This window comes from Thermobia domestica, chromosome 13 (genome assembly GCF_964235325.1).
Source record: "Thermobia domestica chromosome 13, izTheDome1.hap1.1, whole genome shotgun sequence".
Lineage (NCBI taxonomy): Eukaryota > Metazoa > Arthropoda > Insecta > Zygentoma > Lepismatidae > Thermobia > Thermobia domestica.
The window spans coordinates 28,522,834-28,540,171 of NC_137466.1; the positions used below are offsets into that span (position 1 = coordinate 28,522,834).

Below are 17,338 nucleotides of genomic sequence, written 5' to 3' on the forward strand. Positions count from 1 at the left end.
CTGACTTTGTGATGCACCCTGTAGCTGTGGTGCTGAAGGTGTAGGAAAGACTGGGGTCGGTTGTTGGTAGTGATTCCAATTAGGTGTTGGATTACATAATGAATAAGTCAGTTGTTGTTGATGCACAGGGAAGGAAGCGCCAGCGATTGCTGATGAGTGTAAATTGCTGACTGGTGAATTATGATCACACAGTGAATATATTGCCTGTTGTAATTCCACGTAATCACGTTTCTTCATTAGGTCATTTGCTTTCTCCAGATTATGTAAATGTGTTTGTAAGGCGTGAACAGTTATAAATGCTTCTAACGCTATCTTTCGCAAAAAAATTTTCTTAAAACCTAAGGATAAATAATTTATTTTCTGCTCCTCGGTGGCCTGAGGCAAAACTTGCCGAATAACTCTCAGTTTCCTAAGAAAATACGCATCTATTGGCTCATTTTCACCTTGTTGGACTTGAAAAATTTCAAACTCTGCCCGATATGCCGGTAATTTTGGTCTACTCAAGTCAACTAATTTATCCTTTAATTGTTCATAATTAAGTGCATCTAATAGGTTCTGGGCCTTTAATTGTAGCACTAAATCGAGCGCCATGTCTTGTAAATACATTGGCAACAGTTCTTTCTTTTTCTGCTCTTTCGACGAATGCAACAATGCAAGATGGTCGAAAAGCATAAAAAATCTATCGGGGTCCTCCGTAACGTGTCCCGAATACTTAGTGAGGTGTAGTATATTAAAAGAAGGGCGCGAATTCTGCTCCATATTTGTACCGTCCTCCGGGAACGTGTTTTTTCTGTTCTAGTTTGAGGCATGCACTAAAAATAAAGTCAAGTCCGATTCACTAATTGTACACTTAAGAAAAGCCCATACCTTAAAAATGAGTTCACTGTCAAGATAATAAAAATACTGTCCGGTAGGGGAGTATTCAGGCAAAAACTAAGCCGATCAAAGCCTCTACTATGTAAAACTTTGTCTCATATAGGTTGTAGGTAGAGCATTTAATAAAAAGAGTGTCCGGAATCGATCTCCCACTACCAATTTTATTATAAAATTTCTCTATAAAAGTATTTTCACAAAATACTGTACGAATTAATCTCTCTAGAATCAACGGTTAGTTACAGGTGGTCTTTGATCGTAAGGTCGCAGACAGGATCTCCAACAGAGCCCCGAAGCAGGCTAAGCGGAGTGGACTTGGGTGTCCAAAGCTCCGAAGCAAGCAGTGGGTTAGATGGCCAACAGAGCCCCGAAGCAGGCTAAGCCAGGATATAGGATAGGCGTAGTCCCGTAGCAGACTAGAGGCCTGGGGTTAAGTTACTCCTAAAATCCCGTAACAGACTAGAGGAGGGTCACCAGAAAACTGGTACTGAATTGCCCTTGTCCATCCAATTTATAGGATTCCTTGGGTGGCGGTGGAGCTGCTGCTCCGATGTCGTCTTCTGCTCCGTGGGAGGGGCCAGAAGCCGTCGTCTGCATGTGACTGTAGGTCCCTCTGGTGTGAAGTCTTACCGAACCACGTGGCGGTGTTTGTAAACACTGACAGGTGAAATGGTTTGTTTACAACACCACATAGGATATTACAATATTAAGCTCTTACGGGTGCATATTCTGAAGCACAATTCTCGTCTTCCTGAAGTTCTTTCATGCTTATGGTGCATTCGTTCATGCTGATTTGGCTACATAACCATATTTCAATGTTGTAATGTGTTTTCGTACTTTCTTCTATCAATCCAAAAAGTTCAACATATCATAGAAATGTGAGAATTTCAAATTTGAAATGAAAACAAGAACAATCAGGACTAAAGTTTAGAAGAAAATCAACTTATTTTCTTACTTAAAGTCAGATAATTAGAGTGACTGACTAAATATAACAGACATGCTGTATGTTATGATCTACTGGCTTTGGTACTGTTATCCTCCAACTTTCACAGGCAGAAACCGTATGTGGTTGGGAGGCCTCTAGCATTATCAAAAACGAAAAGATAATAGCAGACTGAATAAAATTATATAAAATGAGATTTGAGACCTCCATAACATACAATAATTAAAACTCGAAGCAAAAACACCATCAAAAGTCTAACCTGCAATATCCTCGTCCTAGTAGATGTATCACAATTTGTGATGAATGAACTAAATGTGCTCCCCTCCCTTCCCTACCCTGTAGCCAGATTTAACTATACGGTCACAGAGTTCAATAATAATAATAATAAAAATACATTAAACTATTTAGGTTTCTATGTAACAAAAATCCATTTATGAGCTCAATTTTAGAGCTCCCAAGAACAAAAGTTTAATATTTTCAGCTCTAGTTCTGCAACCAGAAATACTAAAAGAAATATTGCCATGCCACATATTTTTAAAACTATGTATTTGGTCTAGAAATTAATTCGTGCGGTTTTACAAAAGATGGCGTAACTAGCTTATTGTCCCATAGTTTCGTTGATCCAAACATGCGTTGAAAACTACTGTCATTGAGCATCTTGTTTAGTATATGTCAGTTGCTTGAAGCGGAAACAACAACATTTTTTCTTCAACTGAAAATGGCGCATTTTGTGCCTGATAAAGTGTTTTTGCGGGGAGTTATTCTTCATTGCTTTAACATGAAGAAAAGTGCTACCGCAAGTCATCATATTTTAGTGGAAGTGTTTGGTGACCATGCTCTAGCTGAGCGAACGTGTCAGAAGTGGTTTGCACGGTTTAAAGGTGGTAATTTCAGCTTGGAAGACCAAAAGCAATTTGGACAGCCAAAAGAATTTGAAGATGAAAAATTTAGAGCATTGCTTGATCAGGATTCGTGTCAAACGCAGGACGAACTTGCAGAAGCATTTGGAGTTGAGCAAACAACAGTTTCCAAACGTCTCAAAGCCATAGGAATGATTCAAAAGATGTCTTACTGGGTTTCACATGAATTGAAAAGAAAGACGTTGAAAGAAGAAAAACCGTTTGCGAATTGCTGCTTCAAAGACAGAAAAGGAAGGGATTTTTGCATCGAATTGTAACTGGTGATGAGAAGTGGATTCATTACGAGAATCCTAAACGAAAAAAGGCCTGGGTGAAGCAAGGTGAACCAGGTCCTTCACAACCGAAACGAGATATGCATTGTGCAAAGGTTATGCTGTATATATGGTGGGATTTGAAACGTGTGGTGTACTATGAACTTCTGAAACTTGGTGAAACTATTAATGAACACCGCTATCGACAACAATTAATGCGTTTGAAGCAAGCTCTGGCCTGAAAACGACCAGAATGGAATAACAGGCATAATAAACTTATTTATCAAGATGATAACGCTCGACCACATGTCGCAAAACCGGTCAAAACCTATTTGGAAAATGTCGGATGGAAAGTGTTACTCCACCCGCGATATTCACCAGACACTGCTCCGTCTGACTACTACTTGATCGATTGCATGAATAACGATTTGATTGGACAGCAGTTCACTTCTTCAGAAAATATCGAAAAATGGATCTTTGATTAGATTGCGTCAAAAGATGAGGAATTCTTTCGACACGGAATCCGTAAATTGCCTGAAAGATGGGAGAAAGTAGTGGCTAGCGATGGACAATATTTTTGTTAACGTATTCATTTACTTTGTTTTTGAAATAAAGCTTCAATTTTTATTAAAAACCGCACGAATTAATTCCTAGACCAAATACGTTATGTTACATAGCTTGAATATTCTACCTACAGACACCCAGTTTACGTGTGTATATTATATATTATATTATGTTTATATATACGCAAATATATAATTAAATAAAAGTGCTTACGAAAATTTGTTTCAAAGACTTACTTCTCAGTTCACGTGTCCAGTCCGTTTGGGGTCCCGCGGGGTATTTAATATATTGTCCTCCCTGACCGCCTTGCACGATTTTTTCTTGTGGAAGGAAACGTCCAGGAAACTCCACTAGTTTATCAGCTAATCTGAAGTTCCATTCCGTGAGATCAGCTTGTACCTATGAAGACAATAAGGAACATTCCAATACCATTATTATTTACTGAAATATTAGCTAAGGCGCATTCAAGCAGTAAATGAAATATCTCCTATATCAACTGCTTATTACAGTATTTATATATTATACCCCTCCTCTTTCCTCTGTTTCAACCGCATGTATCAACAGACGAGAATACAAACTATGCCCACAGGTTTGCTCAAGAATAATCAAGAATAAGTCTATTTTGGTTCTCCTAACAGACTTTCGACGATCGCCTAACAAAGGCATCTTGTAAACCTGAAATGTACTATGCGTTATGCACAAGATAATCTTTTTCCCACTTCCCACAAAACTAGGTACATGTTTCACACACGTAACAAGAATGCTATGGAAGGATACAGTATTTAAAAAAAAAAATTATTAGCATCGTGACAGAGGATAACTCTTTTACCACAGTACGTAGAAAGCTACCTAGTAACACAATGTTTAGGAGATGTTAATTAGAAAGATAGTGTAACATCCTAATTACTACTGATTGCGTAGTTCGAAAACACATTTAATATCTATCGCTAATTCCTGGCACTAGAAACATAATTAATATTCTCGTTAATACAAAACACTTTACAATACAATACAAAAAACAGAAGCATCGAAGAATTTGAAATAAGTAGAGTCCTATACTGAAAAGTTACTCGCATTGCCAGAAGAGTGTGACTAATCATCCCACTCAATTTTTGCATCCCAGGATATGTAAAGTTTCGGATGGTTGTTGCAAGGATGAATAGGAGAAAGTAGTGACAACTTAAAACAAATATTTTTTTGATATTGTAAGGATCCCCACATTACGACAAGAGCACATGTCAACACAACACGTGCTATTGATTGTAAACAGAATAGTAGACGAGAAGCCGACACGAAAGACACCGAGGAACGCCGAAAGAGGACCGACCTCACGGAAGAACCCGAAGAGGATGGATAAAAGCCAGACCACCGAGGGACCAAGCATCAGTCGACCAACTGATCGTAATCTATCCTAAACTCTGGAGACTGCTATAAAGCTAAGGGGTTATCCTAACCACAACTAGTCCATGGAGGTTGCTATGAAGCTCAGGGGATCACCTTGAATACCATACCTCGTGAGGGCTGCTATGAGCGGAGGCTCCTAGAACCAAACCCTTAAGACTCCCAGAGGCTGCACTGAAGCTAAGGAATTATCTGTACAGAACACTATAACTTGTAACCTTGGTCGTTGAAGAGATATTTTATTGTCAGAACTTTTGTAGACACAAAAGACTTAATTTTATAATAAAATTGGTGAAGGGATAAATCTCGGTCCATTATTGACTCTACCAAAAGTCATTACAATATAGTTTCATCAGACACGGAGAGAAAAAGAAACAGGGTGAGAAGAACTACATAAAAAAAAACTGTGGACCAAGACAAACGTGCGAAGGAGCGCCATCATGGTACAATAAATTAGGCGATAGTGTTGCCAGATTGAAAGAGAAGAGAGTTTAACAGAAGAAGATGCCAATAACGGAATGAACTGGTAGGAGTGCAGTGCAAAAAATTATATTATGTGCAAAGAAAAAACTATACATATAAAAATGATGATAAATAGTAAATGTAGTAACAGGAATAGTACAGCCTTACTCAGGATAGAGCTAAGAACTCAGAGTTACTCAACTTCAGTGTGTAAAAAAGTGATGCTTAGTCCGCTTTTACTAAGTTTCCCCAGGTACTGATTTAACAAATTCTCGGTAAAACAGAAATAAACCTCACTCCCTCCTCCTTACCAATTATGCCACCGCGGCTCTAATAATATGAAAAAACAAAAATATAAAACAGAAAAAGAAAAATGGGTGCTAGGAAAAAAGTCCAAGATAACAGGAACAAAAATAGTTAATTGAGAAATGAAGAATATGTTGTAGGGTGAAGCTGTAATGGACGATTAAGACTACGGCGATGATTTGAAAAATGTCTCTCAATTTCTTTTTGAGGGACGTGGCAGACTCTGGATCAAAGACTTTGAGAATACGCGGACGATGTGATCAAAGAAACTGTTGTATTGGTCTGTATTGCTATACTGTGTCAGGTACATGGTATATGTGAGAGAATACCAGAAGTATACCTGATGGTTAATGAAGATCAAAAAGATTATAGTTTTGCCACACGTAAGCCTGGATTGAGGATGGATTTACGGATATGAATGAAGTTGGAAAAACTGCTTCATAATTGGACTTCCAGAATCGTGGAAAGTGTGTTACCTTTTGTTGCGATGTTAAAAGATCAGATTGGAATCAACTATCGGACTAGTTGCACATTTGAGTTTCTAGCATTTCTTCGAGAGGGCAGAATATTTGAAGGAACTAATTTGAAGGAAAAATGAGCTTCGGTAAACGAGCTTAGATATACCTTTTCAGCTTCAAATGGCGCGGTGTTACTGGGTACTGGCAAGAGTCACAAATTTCTGGTAAGAATGGAGGCTCGGATAGAGAAAATTCGGATTTTTTATTTATTATTATTATTATTATTATTCACGTTGCGGACGTTGCCTATCGCCAACATTCTTCAAACTACTTTATCTACAAATAGCGAAGAAGCGTCTACACACAGACGATGATATTTTCATACGTGATAAAGAATTAGATACATGTTGATTCGTAGGATAATAAGACTTCTGTTAATGAATTAGTTACTAAAAAGTGAGGGAAACTTGTGATGCCCTTGCAATGAAGATAAACGTAAAAACGACAGAAGGAATGGCGATTGGAACGAAAGGAACGCGTGTCAATTATAGAAGTAGTGTGATAAAGTAGGACGAAGGACATTAGTTATCCCTTTACTCATAACCTTCAAGCTTCCCTCAAATAAAAATTAAAATTAATAAGAAAAATCCCTTCCAAAATACTTTTCTGCTACTGCTCATCAGTATAAAATGGTCTTCAAGGTTGTACCCTGAAGATTGTTGCTGAATATACAAACGAAACGAAATATTAGTTATGCTTGTACTCAAACTTCAAGCTCCTCCCAAATAAAAATGAGGGATTTTTAGAAAAATCATTAATCAGAGAAAACTCTCTTAAAATATTTTTCTAAATCTGCTACTGATCATTTGCACAAAATGATATTCGGAAGATTATTGTAAATCATTAGACAGCTACATTATAACAGAAATGTGGAAGTACACTCTGACAGATAGATTGAAAAACATAACTTTAACTTATGTGCCAGAAGCTAGAGTACTAAGCTCTAAGAAATGAAACACAGATAACTAAAAATGAAATGATGTAAAGAAGGAAAAAAATGTCGATAACTCAGAAGCTTCTAAAATTGTCCTCAAATACTACGTACTTTATGTTTACTTTAATTCATAAAACATGTGCTCCGTTCATCATAATGGTGAATTCCGAAGCGAAATATGGCATTTAGGTCACGAAATCTTATTTAACTATAGAATATACTATAAGAAAGCTATTTAGACAAAAATCATGAAAATGAAAAAAGCCAAAATTTCTGTTTCTTTCCCAAAAAAGCAGGCTTTTTACGTGAAAAAACCATCGATTCAAAAAAGCCGGCATTTTTGCATCTCCAGAATGGGGAGAAAAGAATTTAAGATAAATGAATGCATATTTTATGACTCTTTGAGTATAAAAGAAACTCAGTAAGGAACACTTAGAAAAATGTCTTCTGTAGAGGATTGCGGTCTACAGTGAAGAAAGATGGATATTACGCAAACAAAAAAAGAGAGAGAGAGAGAGAGAGAGAAACAATTAGAAGCTTTCAAAAACTCGGCGTGGAGAAGATTACAGAAAATTAGTTGCGTGGAACTGGAAAGTAATGAGAAAATGTTAGGGGGGAGTAGGAAAGGGAACAGGAAGGCCAGTGAAAGAAGGGAAGAAGTAGCGCAACTGATAGATTATACGTCAAGACGAAGACATTGGCAGGAAAATTGCCGTAAATAGAAATTTCGCTATTAGAGTGGCAAACAACCTACAGCAACGACCAAGTATTCACAACTTGTTCTGAAATTTGCTTTAACTGATATCTACTCGTCGGCCTTTTGCACTGTTAATTATGACAGGACTACTCGTGGATACCTGTACTCAAGCATTATTAATAAACATACACGCAATTCCAGTATCAGAATATTTACAATTACACTACTACTCAAGTCTATTCAATAAAATAACAAGGAAATATATATATAAAAAAAAATCCTACATCTGTTTTAGAATCAGGGAACCAGAACAACTGAAAAATGAACATATCAGAAAAATAAAGCCCACTCTTTCGCTAATACTAGCTTAAGTTTTAACTCCTGACAACTGTTAAAGCCTTCAAACATCACGTAAAGAATACACCAAATCCGCATACAAACAAAAATAAATTTCAAGTAGCAAATTAAAAAGGTACTTACTAAAAATCTAATTTTATTAATAGCTTTTCAATTGCTGAAACAGCCAAACTCGGTTAATATGATCAACAGAAAACTTAAAACACATGCACTCACCAAATAGTATCCTTCTTTATTAACCCAACAATACATGATACACAATTCAGTTAATCCACATGAATCTGTGTTATAAGTATCTTACTCTACAAATATATTTGGAGATCCCCATTCATTAATAATAAATTTATACATTCTCAACTATTATTTGTTAAACTTCATGATTACTCTAAAGTAAGGTACGCGTTCAGTTAACTTTCAAACTCACAATATTACATTTCCCGAACACGATTCAATAAACTCATGGGGGAGGGGGGACTCAGCGATAAAGCACTTACCTCTGATGCGTAGGGTTCCTGGTCCGATCTATGGCCACGTAAGTTTGTGGTGGACAACATCATGCCCGTGGGTTTTCTTGGGTACTCCCGTTTCCTTCCATTTTCTCAGTCCACCAACTCTTTCATCATTCACTTGCTTTAATCATTGTCTCCCTTAGCTTAAGGGCATAATCGTCAGACATTCAACTCAAAGATTTTATTTTCCTTTCTTTTTGGACAAGCTTATATATTGAACCTACATCTCTGTTCTTCTACGTGCCATATATCTCAAACACACTAAAATCTTCAATCTTACAACAATTGGCTCACTATGCACAAATTGATCAGGCTAAAGCAATAATTTCCGAGCTTCACGGTGAAGCAATATGCCCTAAAAGAATTAACCTAGTGGCACATATGATAACACTATTTTACTGAATATTACTGTAAAAGGACATTCTTACTCTTTTAATACTTACAGCACGTTCTCCCTGCAGGCGCCGATTAAACTGAATTAATTTCTCAATTCGTGCACGGGGTTCAACCCTCGTATGGTTTGCCAAGGCCCTCATCAAGTTTCTGTCGTTTCTAGAAATAGAAGAAACATACATTCCACATTCAATAGTCAATTAACACCTATATCTAACAAAAAGAAAAATAGCAGTGGTACCAGTTTTTCACATAATATATCCTATTATTTTAAATGACACTTATATTTCATTGTAGTTTGCCACCTCTTAGTTCATCTAGTTTCTCAATCGCTTAACGATGCTCAACACTCACAATTGTTTCCATTAGAAGTAGAATCTAAAACACATTATTTGAACTTCCTTGGTTTTCGCACAACTTTAGTACTCCTATTATGATGTCTGTAATAACACTATAATTAGCTTCACCCTATTTTTAGTTTGAAACTTTCAATATTAATGAATATTTATTTTTAAAAAATCTAATGATGGTGTTCGAAAATTTTTACAGCAAACAAAAGAATACTCTCCCGCTAGAAGGCTATCTATCAATCACATTTACTGAAATTACTTGCTGCCTTATATACGGTCATGGGCGCCCGAAGAAAACTTTTTAGGGGGGAGGGGGGCTCAAATCCCTGGTTGCTATATTACGTTTGGTATTTTTTATTTGTATTAAGAAAATCTTATGCAATTTAATACATTTTCGTGAGCCAGGGGCGGGGCTCGGGCCCCATCCTGCCCTCCCTTCGGGTGCCCATGTATACGGTATTTGTTGTGCAGAAGTTACGTGATTTTCTTAATTACCTCACAGCATAAGAAATTCGTTTTATAGAGGAATGATGCTACCTCTTTCTTCTAGTGTTGATCTGAACATCACATGGGGCCGCGATGGCTCAGTGGTAGAGGTTCACCTCTGGTGCTTGAGGCTCCTGGTTCGATCCCGGTTTGCGCCAAGTGAACTTTGTGATGGGCAAACACCGTGTGCGTGGGTTTTCTCGGTGTTCTCCCGTTTCCTCCCACTTTATTCATTTCACCATTCTCTTCATTTCTCATCATCACCGTCTCCTTTGGCCTGATAGGCATAATCGTGGGACGTAAAACTTAAAGATCTCATCTTTTTCGCCATATTTCTTATAACAATTGGCACTGTATAGCAAATAATAATAATAATAATAATAATAATAATACTTCACTAACTAAATAACTAACTAATAAAAATAAATAAATATCTATTCGTATTTGGTATTGAAAAAAAATGGAACTAATCAGCACAAAGTGCCATTCAATATCGTGAAAGAACTTCCATCAAACCATTGTAACCGCATATTTCACAATTATTGGTACAAAATAGCTAATGCCTACCTCATATCATCAGTCAATCCTGTAAGTTTACACAGTTCAGGAATCAAATAAATAAATTCTGGCATTCCGGCTCGACGTTCGCGTGCCTTAGTTCTAGACACTAACAATGGTTGTTGTTGTTCTGTAATTCTTCGGCCATATTTCTGACAGGAGAAAAAAAAAGTTTACTATTAAGATTACTTAACAAATCTAGCATTCATATACTATACTATTTTTTCTTTCTTTCTTTGTCTCTCTCTCTCTTAAGGTTAGCTTAGTTGATTAACATTTCTTTTGAGCACTTGAACTATTATGAGATGTCAACCTATGGTTCCAATCAGTGGGGGAAGTGCGAACGGGGCAAGGGTCCCGGGCGCCGAAGTAAGGAGGCGCAAAATTCGGAAGGAAAAATAAAAAAAAGAAAAGAAGGAAAGACAGGGAAAATGTTTCTCATGTTAGGAAAATGCATGTTCACATATATAAAATGGAAGGAAAAAAGTAATAAAAAGTGCTCAAAATCAAGGTAAAGCAGGATTTATCTTAAAATTTTCTTACGGTTGGCGCCAATCATGTTGGCGCTTCGCGGCTGGTCTGTCGACTTGATTCTTCGGTCATCTGTGCCACTTCTGTTGTATTATATATATATATATATATATATATATATATATATATATATTAATTTGAAGTTTGCGGCACATCACATTTTACTCTTTATTTGATTTTTCTACGAGACATCATTTTTTTCCAAGAGTGTTAGGAAATAGTGCCGTTCTTGACAATTAAACATATACATAAAAAAACAAGAGATTTTTCGAAAAAAAAAATTGTTCAAAAATTTTGTGGCCCTCTGGCCCGGGTTCACGCTGGATCTGAATTTTATTTTTACAAAAATACGCTGCTATACATAATACGTGTGCAAAATTTCATTCTTGTATCTTGAAAACTGAGGTCAGCACAAATTTTTGAAAGTCTGAAGGTGACCCATTTTTTCATATATGTATATACATATTGTAAGGATCCCCACCTTCAGCGCAAACACATGTCACCACAATACGTGCAACTATTTACAAACACCACAAGCAGACGAGAAACTACAACAAGAAACTACGAGAAATAACAGGAAGACGCGAAACCAAAACTCGGGAGCCCAAGGAATGAAATGAAATGAAATTTTGAGTTTTACGTCCCACGGTTATGCCGGTTAGGCTAAAGGAGACGGTGATAATGAGTAATGAATGAAATGGTGGAATGAAGAAAGTGGGAGGAAACGGGAGAACCCCGAGAAAACCCACGCACACGGTGTTTGTCCACCACAAAGTTCACTTGGCGGGAGCAGGGTTTGAACCCGAGACCCCTAGCACCAGAGGTGAACGCTCTACCACTGAGCCACCGCGGCCCCCGGGGAGCCCAAGGAGAAACGAGCCACCAGAAGACCATCTATAAAAGCGGAACCCGAAGAGGAACCAACTATCAGTTGACCGCTAACCAAATAACCCACACCAGCTCCCGAGTCGCCTTGGTCTAAGGAGTTCACCTATACCTAAACCCGAAGCCGCCTCTGACTAGGGAATCCTAATCACATCTAAACCTCGCGAGGCTTCATTGGGCTGAAGAGATTTTCCTACAAGTATTCACCTAAAATCTCCACAGATGCTCTGGAGGCTGCAATGAGCTGAAGGGGCACCATGCAAAACACCTTTCTCTTTCATCTTGGTCGATCATAAGGAAAGACACTATTAGATTATTCTTTGTAAATTCAGAGTTATTTGTATTTGGATTTTGTAATAAAATTGGCAAAGGGAAAAACCCCCGGACCGTTACTGACTATCTACAAGACATACATGGTGGTAGGCGCGAAAGTTTTGTACGGGACGCTCTTTTTATTACCGGAATTCTAACTTTGAGAACAAATAGGTCAGTAGCATTTTTTTTTTTTCTAATTTACCATTTTTTCCTTTCTTCTTCTTCCAGTATGATTTTATGCCGAGACAAGGTTTGGTAGACAGACATAAAGAACTGGAGACAAAAGCAACGAAACTTTTGAGAATATGACGGAGGGCGCATCAAACATGTAATTCAGTATGCCCCACCTAACAAAATATTCTAGCCACGTACATGAAGACCCAGATAGATTTTTTATGCTTTACGATCACATGTCCACTAAGCAGTCATAGTCGCTAGCGAAAAAAAAAAAAAAAAAAAAAAAGTCTTGCCTATATACCTTCAGGATACCGCTTTGGATTTAGTTTTACAACTAAAAAATCAAAATCAATACGGGACACTAACCTGTGAAAATCTAAAAGATAAATTAGTAGCATTGAGTAGACTGAAGATACCATCATATAAAGCAGAACAAGAACTATTTCAAATTCAGCAGGGACCTAACGAAGCAATAGATTCCTACTTTTTACGTAAATTACGGGCAATAAGTCAGTTGTTAACGGAAGCGTTGGAGGAGCAGAAAATTAATCATTTATCATTAGGTCTTCAGAGAGATTTTCTTAATAATATGGCACTCGGAAGATTTGAAACAGTTGAGGCACTGCAAACCAGGTTAAATCAATTGGAATCTGTCAATGATCTATTACGGAAGAGGGATCACGTAGAATTAGCACAGAAATTATATATACAATATGGCCAAAATTCAGTACCTATTCCTCACAGTCCATTATATTTGTTACCAAACGATCCTAAAACGCTATATACAATTCAACAACCTTATTAACAAACACATCCTGTACAGATGGAACCCGCTTTACAGCCATCGGCTTATCTTTCTGGACCTTCACACCAAGTTAGCAATTGTCAGTTTAATCCAACAGTAGCATCCTCTCAACCACCCATATCCAGTCACCAAGACCAACATAAAGTTAATATTGAACCTAGGGACGTTCCCCACCCAGAGAAAAATCCTCCTGAATCTGATTTATCTACTTTGGCTAACAAACTGGTGGAACTTTCCTTCGTTATTGCTCAGTCCAGTTATAGGAATAAACCCAAGAATAGAAAACAGGGAAACAGGAAGAGAAACAATTATTTTAAAAATGGCGGCAAAGGGAAGAAACAATGGGAACCCCCGCAAAATCAACAAACCACCCCTGTAGGAGACCAAATACTAGTTTGTGCGGTTTGTCGAAAGCCTGGTCAGGGCTTCTATGTGGGTGCTTCTGTGTGTTTTAGACCAAAAAAAAAAAAAAAAAAACGCATAAGGTTGCCCCTGGAAAAGCGGCCCATAATCAGAAAGTCAAATTCTTAAACAGGCAATGTAGCAGTTAATAAGAACGATTTACAGGATATCAATTACGATATTCCTATTCGTGAACAACAATCGGAAAATTTAACGGACCGGTGAGAAAACATTACGTTGGAGAATGATACTAACAAGTTAATTTTGACTATCAGTAATAAAGCAGGACCACAAATAGCTATGGCTGACACTGGTAGTACAGTCTCACTTTGGCCTTCGGACAGTCTACCTCCTGGTACAGAATTAATTCAATTTCCAACAGTTCTAAAAGGAATATCGGGGGAAAAATCTTTTTAAAATACATACCTTTAATCACTTTTAAGATAGGCCAAACATCATTCAAGCACTATTATCGTATCATACACAAAACAACGATGCCCATCATTTTAGGTGTAGATTTCCTCCAGCGCACGTATGCAACTATTGATTTAAATAAAATCATCATCTCTCTTTACAAAGAAACAAGGATGCAGACAATCCCGACAGAGAAACAGGAAGATTCGCTGTCAGCATTTCTAACTCGTATTATAGAACAACCTTAGCAGGATTGTTTTTTCTGGCTAAAAAATAATTCCTGCACGTTCGCACTATTATCTTATGACACGGAACCTTTTGTTATATCAATACTTCCCGGATTGCTCGAGAAGTACAGGTTACAAGCCATTGACCAGAAAATTGATGCCAATAACTTACTTATATTAATTTCTAATCCTACCAGCTACAATGAATCTTACAAAAGAATATGCCAGTGGCAGCTCTTGAGGGAGGTCACGAGTTTTCTTTCCACGCTGTAGAAACATCAGTTCCGATAGAAAATTCGCAACAGTATCATACAGATGAAGAAAATCAAGAATGTTTAGAATACACAAAGAAATTTTTCAAAAAAGATTTCTTTGATGTAAATCATGACTTAAATAATAAAGAACAAAAAAGAGCAATGTATAACTTGCTATGTAAATACAGAGACGTTTTCACATATACACCTGATGATATAGGATATTTCAGAGGCTACGTTCACAAAATAAGAATTTCAAAGTCGGCCGCATTTCATGAGCGCTCGCCTCCGATTCCTATCCATACACGAGATCAAGTACATAAGCAAATTCAGGAACTAATTAATGCTAAGATTATAAGACCTACTGACAATAATAGTTTCAGTTCTCCCCTACTGGTTCTTACGAAGCAGGGATCGGATCAATTCAGATTAGTTCTCAATTTACAAAAATATAATTCATATACCAAGTACCTATCTGTACCTTTCCAGTCTACAGAAGATGTTTTGAACTCTCTGAAACGGAAAAACTTTATAGCAAGTCTTGATCTCTCAGCCTCGTATTATCAAAATTTGCTTCATCCTAAGAACCGTAAACACATGACTTTCGAGATCTATCATATTAGAAGATCGTACGAATTTTTGAGGAGCGTAATGGGACACAAAACAAGTTCCCAATTATTGTCAATCCGACGAGAATGATTTTGGACGAATTACACAATAGGATCACTTCATTCACTGGTGATATCGTGTGCGGGAGCTACGACTTCCAGCAGCAGTTATAGGATTTAGAACTTCTATTCAGGAAACTTAGAAAACACGATTTTCGTGCTTCTCCTAAGAAAACGCACTTGTGTTATCACAAGTTTAATGTATTGGGATACTTCGTTAGTGGAAATTCCATCAAAGCAAAGAAAATAAGAGATTTTACGAAGCCCACCACAAAAAGAATCCTAAAAGTTTTATAGGCCTTTGTTCGCACTTAAGGGCGCATATTAAGGACATTAGAATCAAGATAGAACAATTTCAAAATTTAGTGGCTCCTAATTCAAAATTTAAATAGACAAAGGAACATGACACTCTCTTCAAACAATTGAAGGAGGACATACTGCAAGCCCTCACTCTCTCATTTTGTACCCGGACAGCAGCCAGATACAAACAAGGGGCATACTCGCTTGTTATAACCCAGAAATTGACAGAAAAGTAGTAGTATTTTGCAGTAGGAGATTCACAAAGGTCGAGCAGAAGGCGAGTATATGGCAAAAAGAACTGTACGCCCTTATATACACATTAAGAAAATTCAGGTGTTATCTTTTTAATAGAAAATTTAACCTTTATGTTGATGCCAAATGTCTAGTCAATTTAAATACACAACCAGATAAAGTAGGGAAATATACCCGTTATAAATTATTTTTGGCAGATTATAATTTTGACATACAATATCTGCTTGGCTCTAAGCACCCCGCCGATATTATCAGCAGGTCAGAGCAAACGTAGGATATTAGAAAAGAAGAACAGAACAAAGAAAATGAAGAAGAAAAGGGTGAAGACTATTACGCAGTCCGTTCTAAGAGTCTCGATGTTAATGTTTAACAAACTGTGGAGCGCGATCCCTTACCGAACATAGCAAAGGAACAGCGTAAAGACGATAACTATAAAGATATTATCTCTGTCTTAGAAGGAAAAGAACCAGACAGAATTTCTATAGTTAGATCGAAAGATCTTTTATCTTAAAGACGGCATACTTTATAGAAAACAAAATCATCCCGATTATGGACTATTACATCTTTTATGCATACCGAAGTCTTTAGCCAACTTGTGGTTTACAACCTTTCACAGGCAAGCTACCGGTCCACACTTCGGATTCACAAAATCTTATAAAACTGCTGTAAGGGAATTTTATATGTCGCATCTTAAGAGTTATCTTGCTCATAAGATACGCACATGCCCACACTGTCAAAAATTAAAAAGGCTACCGGAGAAGAAACAGGCTGAGCTATAGTGCAGGAATTTTAGGTCAAAGTTAGGGGTTTATACAAAAAAATTCATACAAGCAAGAAACTTTGCATAGTTGTAGTACTTGACTTCCTTATCAACATACTAAAAATCCCCTAAGATTGACCTTGAGCTACGACCGCCATATTGGAAAATGACCGCCGATTTTCAGTTTTTCGCCGATAGCGTAAACTATAAAGAGTAATGATATGCAGAGAATGAAAAGAAACACATTTTGTTATATAATACATCTCTATAATTTTATTCGTTCAGGTGATATGAAGTTTTAAGTTATGGAAACTACGATATTTTGTGCAGATAGTACGGTTTCTCTGGCAGAATTCAAACACTACAGATTGCATACTTATTCAAATGTGCATTAAAATGAAGAGGATAAAAATACAGATTTTGGTGTACAATATGCTTATATATCTGTATCTATGGTTTGTAAATTACACAGTAATAAATTAAGTGGTGATCCGTATACTGTACAATAAATGTAATTACTTTGTAGAAGACTTAAACGTCTATTAAGCATAGTTGATTTTGCTTAACAAATCTCTAACTGTGACTTAATATTTCTACAGTGTTCATATTATTTTCAAAGGTGCCACTACATGTTTATATCTGAGGATGCTAAAATGCATTAGAATACAAGAATTTATATTGAAAATTATTAAAATGTGTTCTAAAGCTTGTTCTTTCTCTATATAATTTAAGTATTAAATGCATCTAATTCATCCTCATTTTCTTGCAAAGTAGGAAAATCTGGAAAATCCCACGAAACACCCTGGCAATAGCCACACATGCGCTA

At 36.9% G+C, this 17,338-nt stretch overlaps 1 protein-coding gene across 2 annotated transcripts in view; it reads right to left on the bottom strand.

Annotated features, from left to right (window-relative positions):
- LOC145668061 (piwi-like protein Siwi) overlaps window positions 1-17,338 on the bottom strand; it is a 164,258-nt gene that overhangs the window by 62,957 nt on the left and 83,963 nt on the right. For both annotated transcript variants that reach the window (XM_081735559.1, XM_081735558.1), the window contains exons 8-10: window positions 10,532-10,674; window positions 9,179-9,287; window positions 3,788-3,950 (exon numbers count right to left, since the gene is read on the bottom strand). In XM_081735559.1, the coding sequence (XP_081591685.1) occupies window positions 3,788-3,950; window positions 9,179-9,287; window positions 10,532-10,674 (415 nt within the window). The remainder of the gene's footprint in view (window positions 1-3,787; window positions 3,951-9,178; window positions 9,288-10,531; window positions 10,675-17,338) is intronic.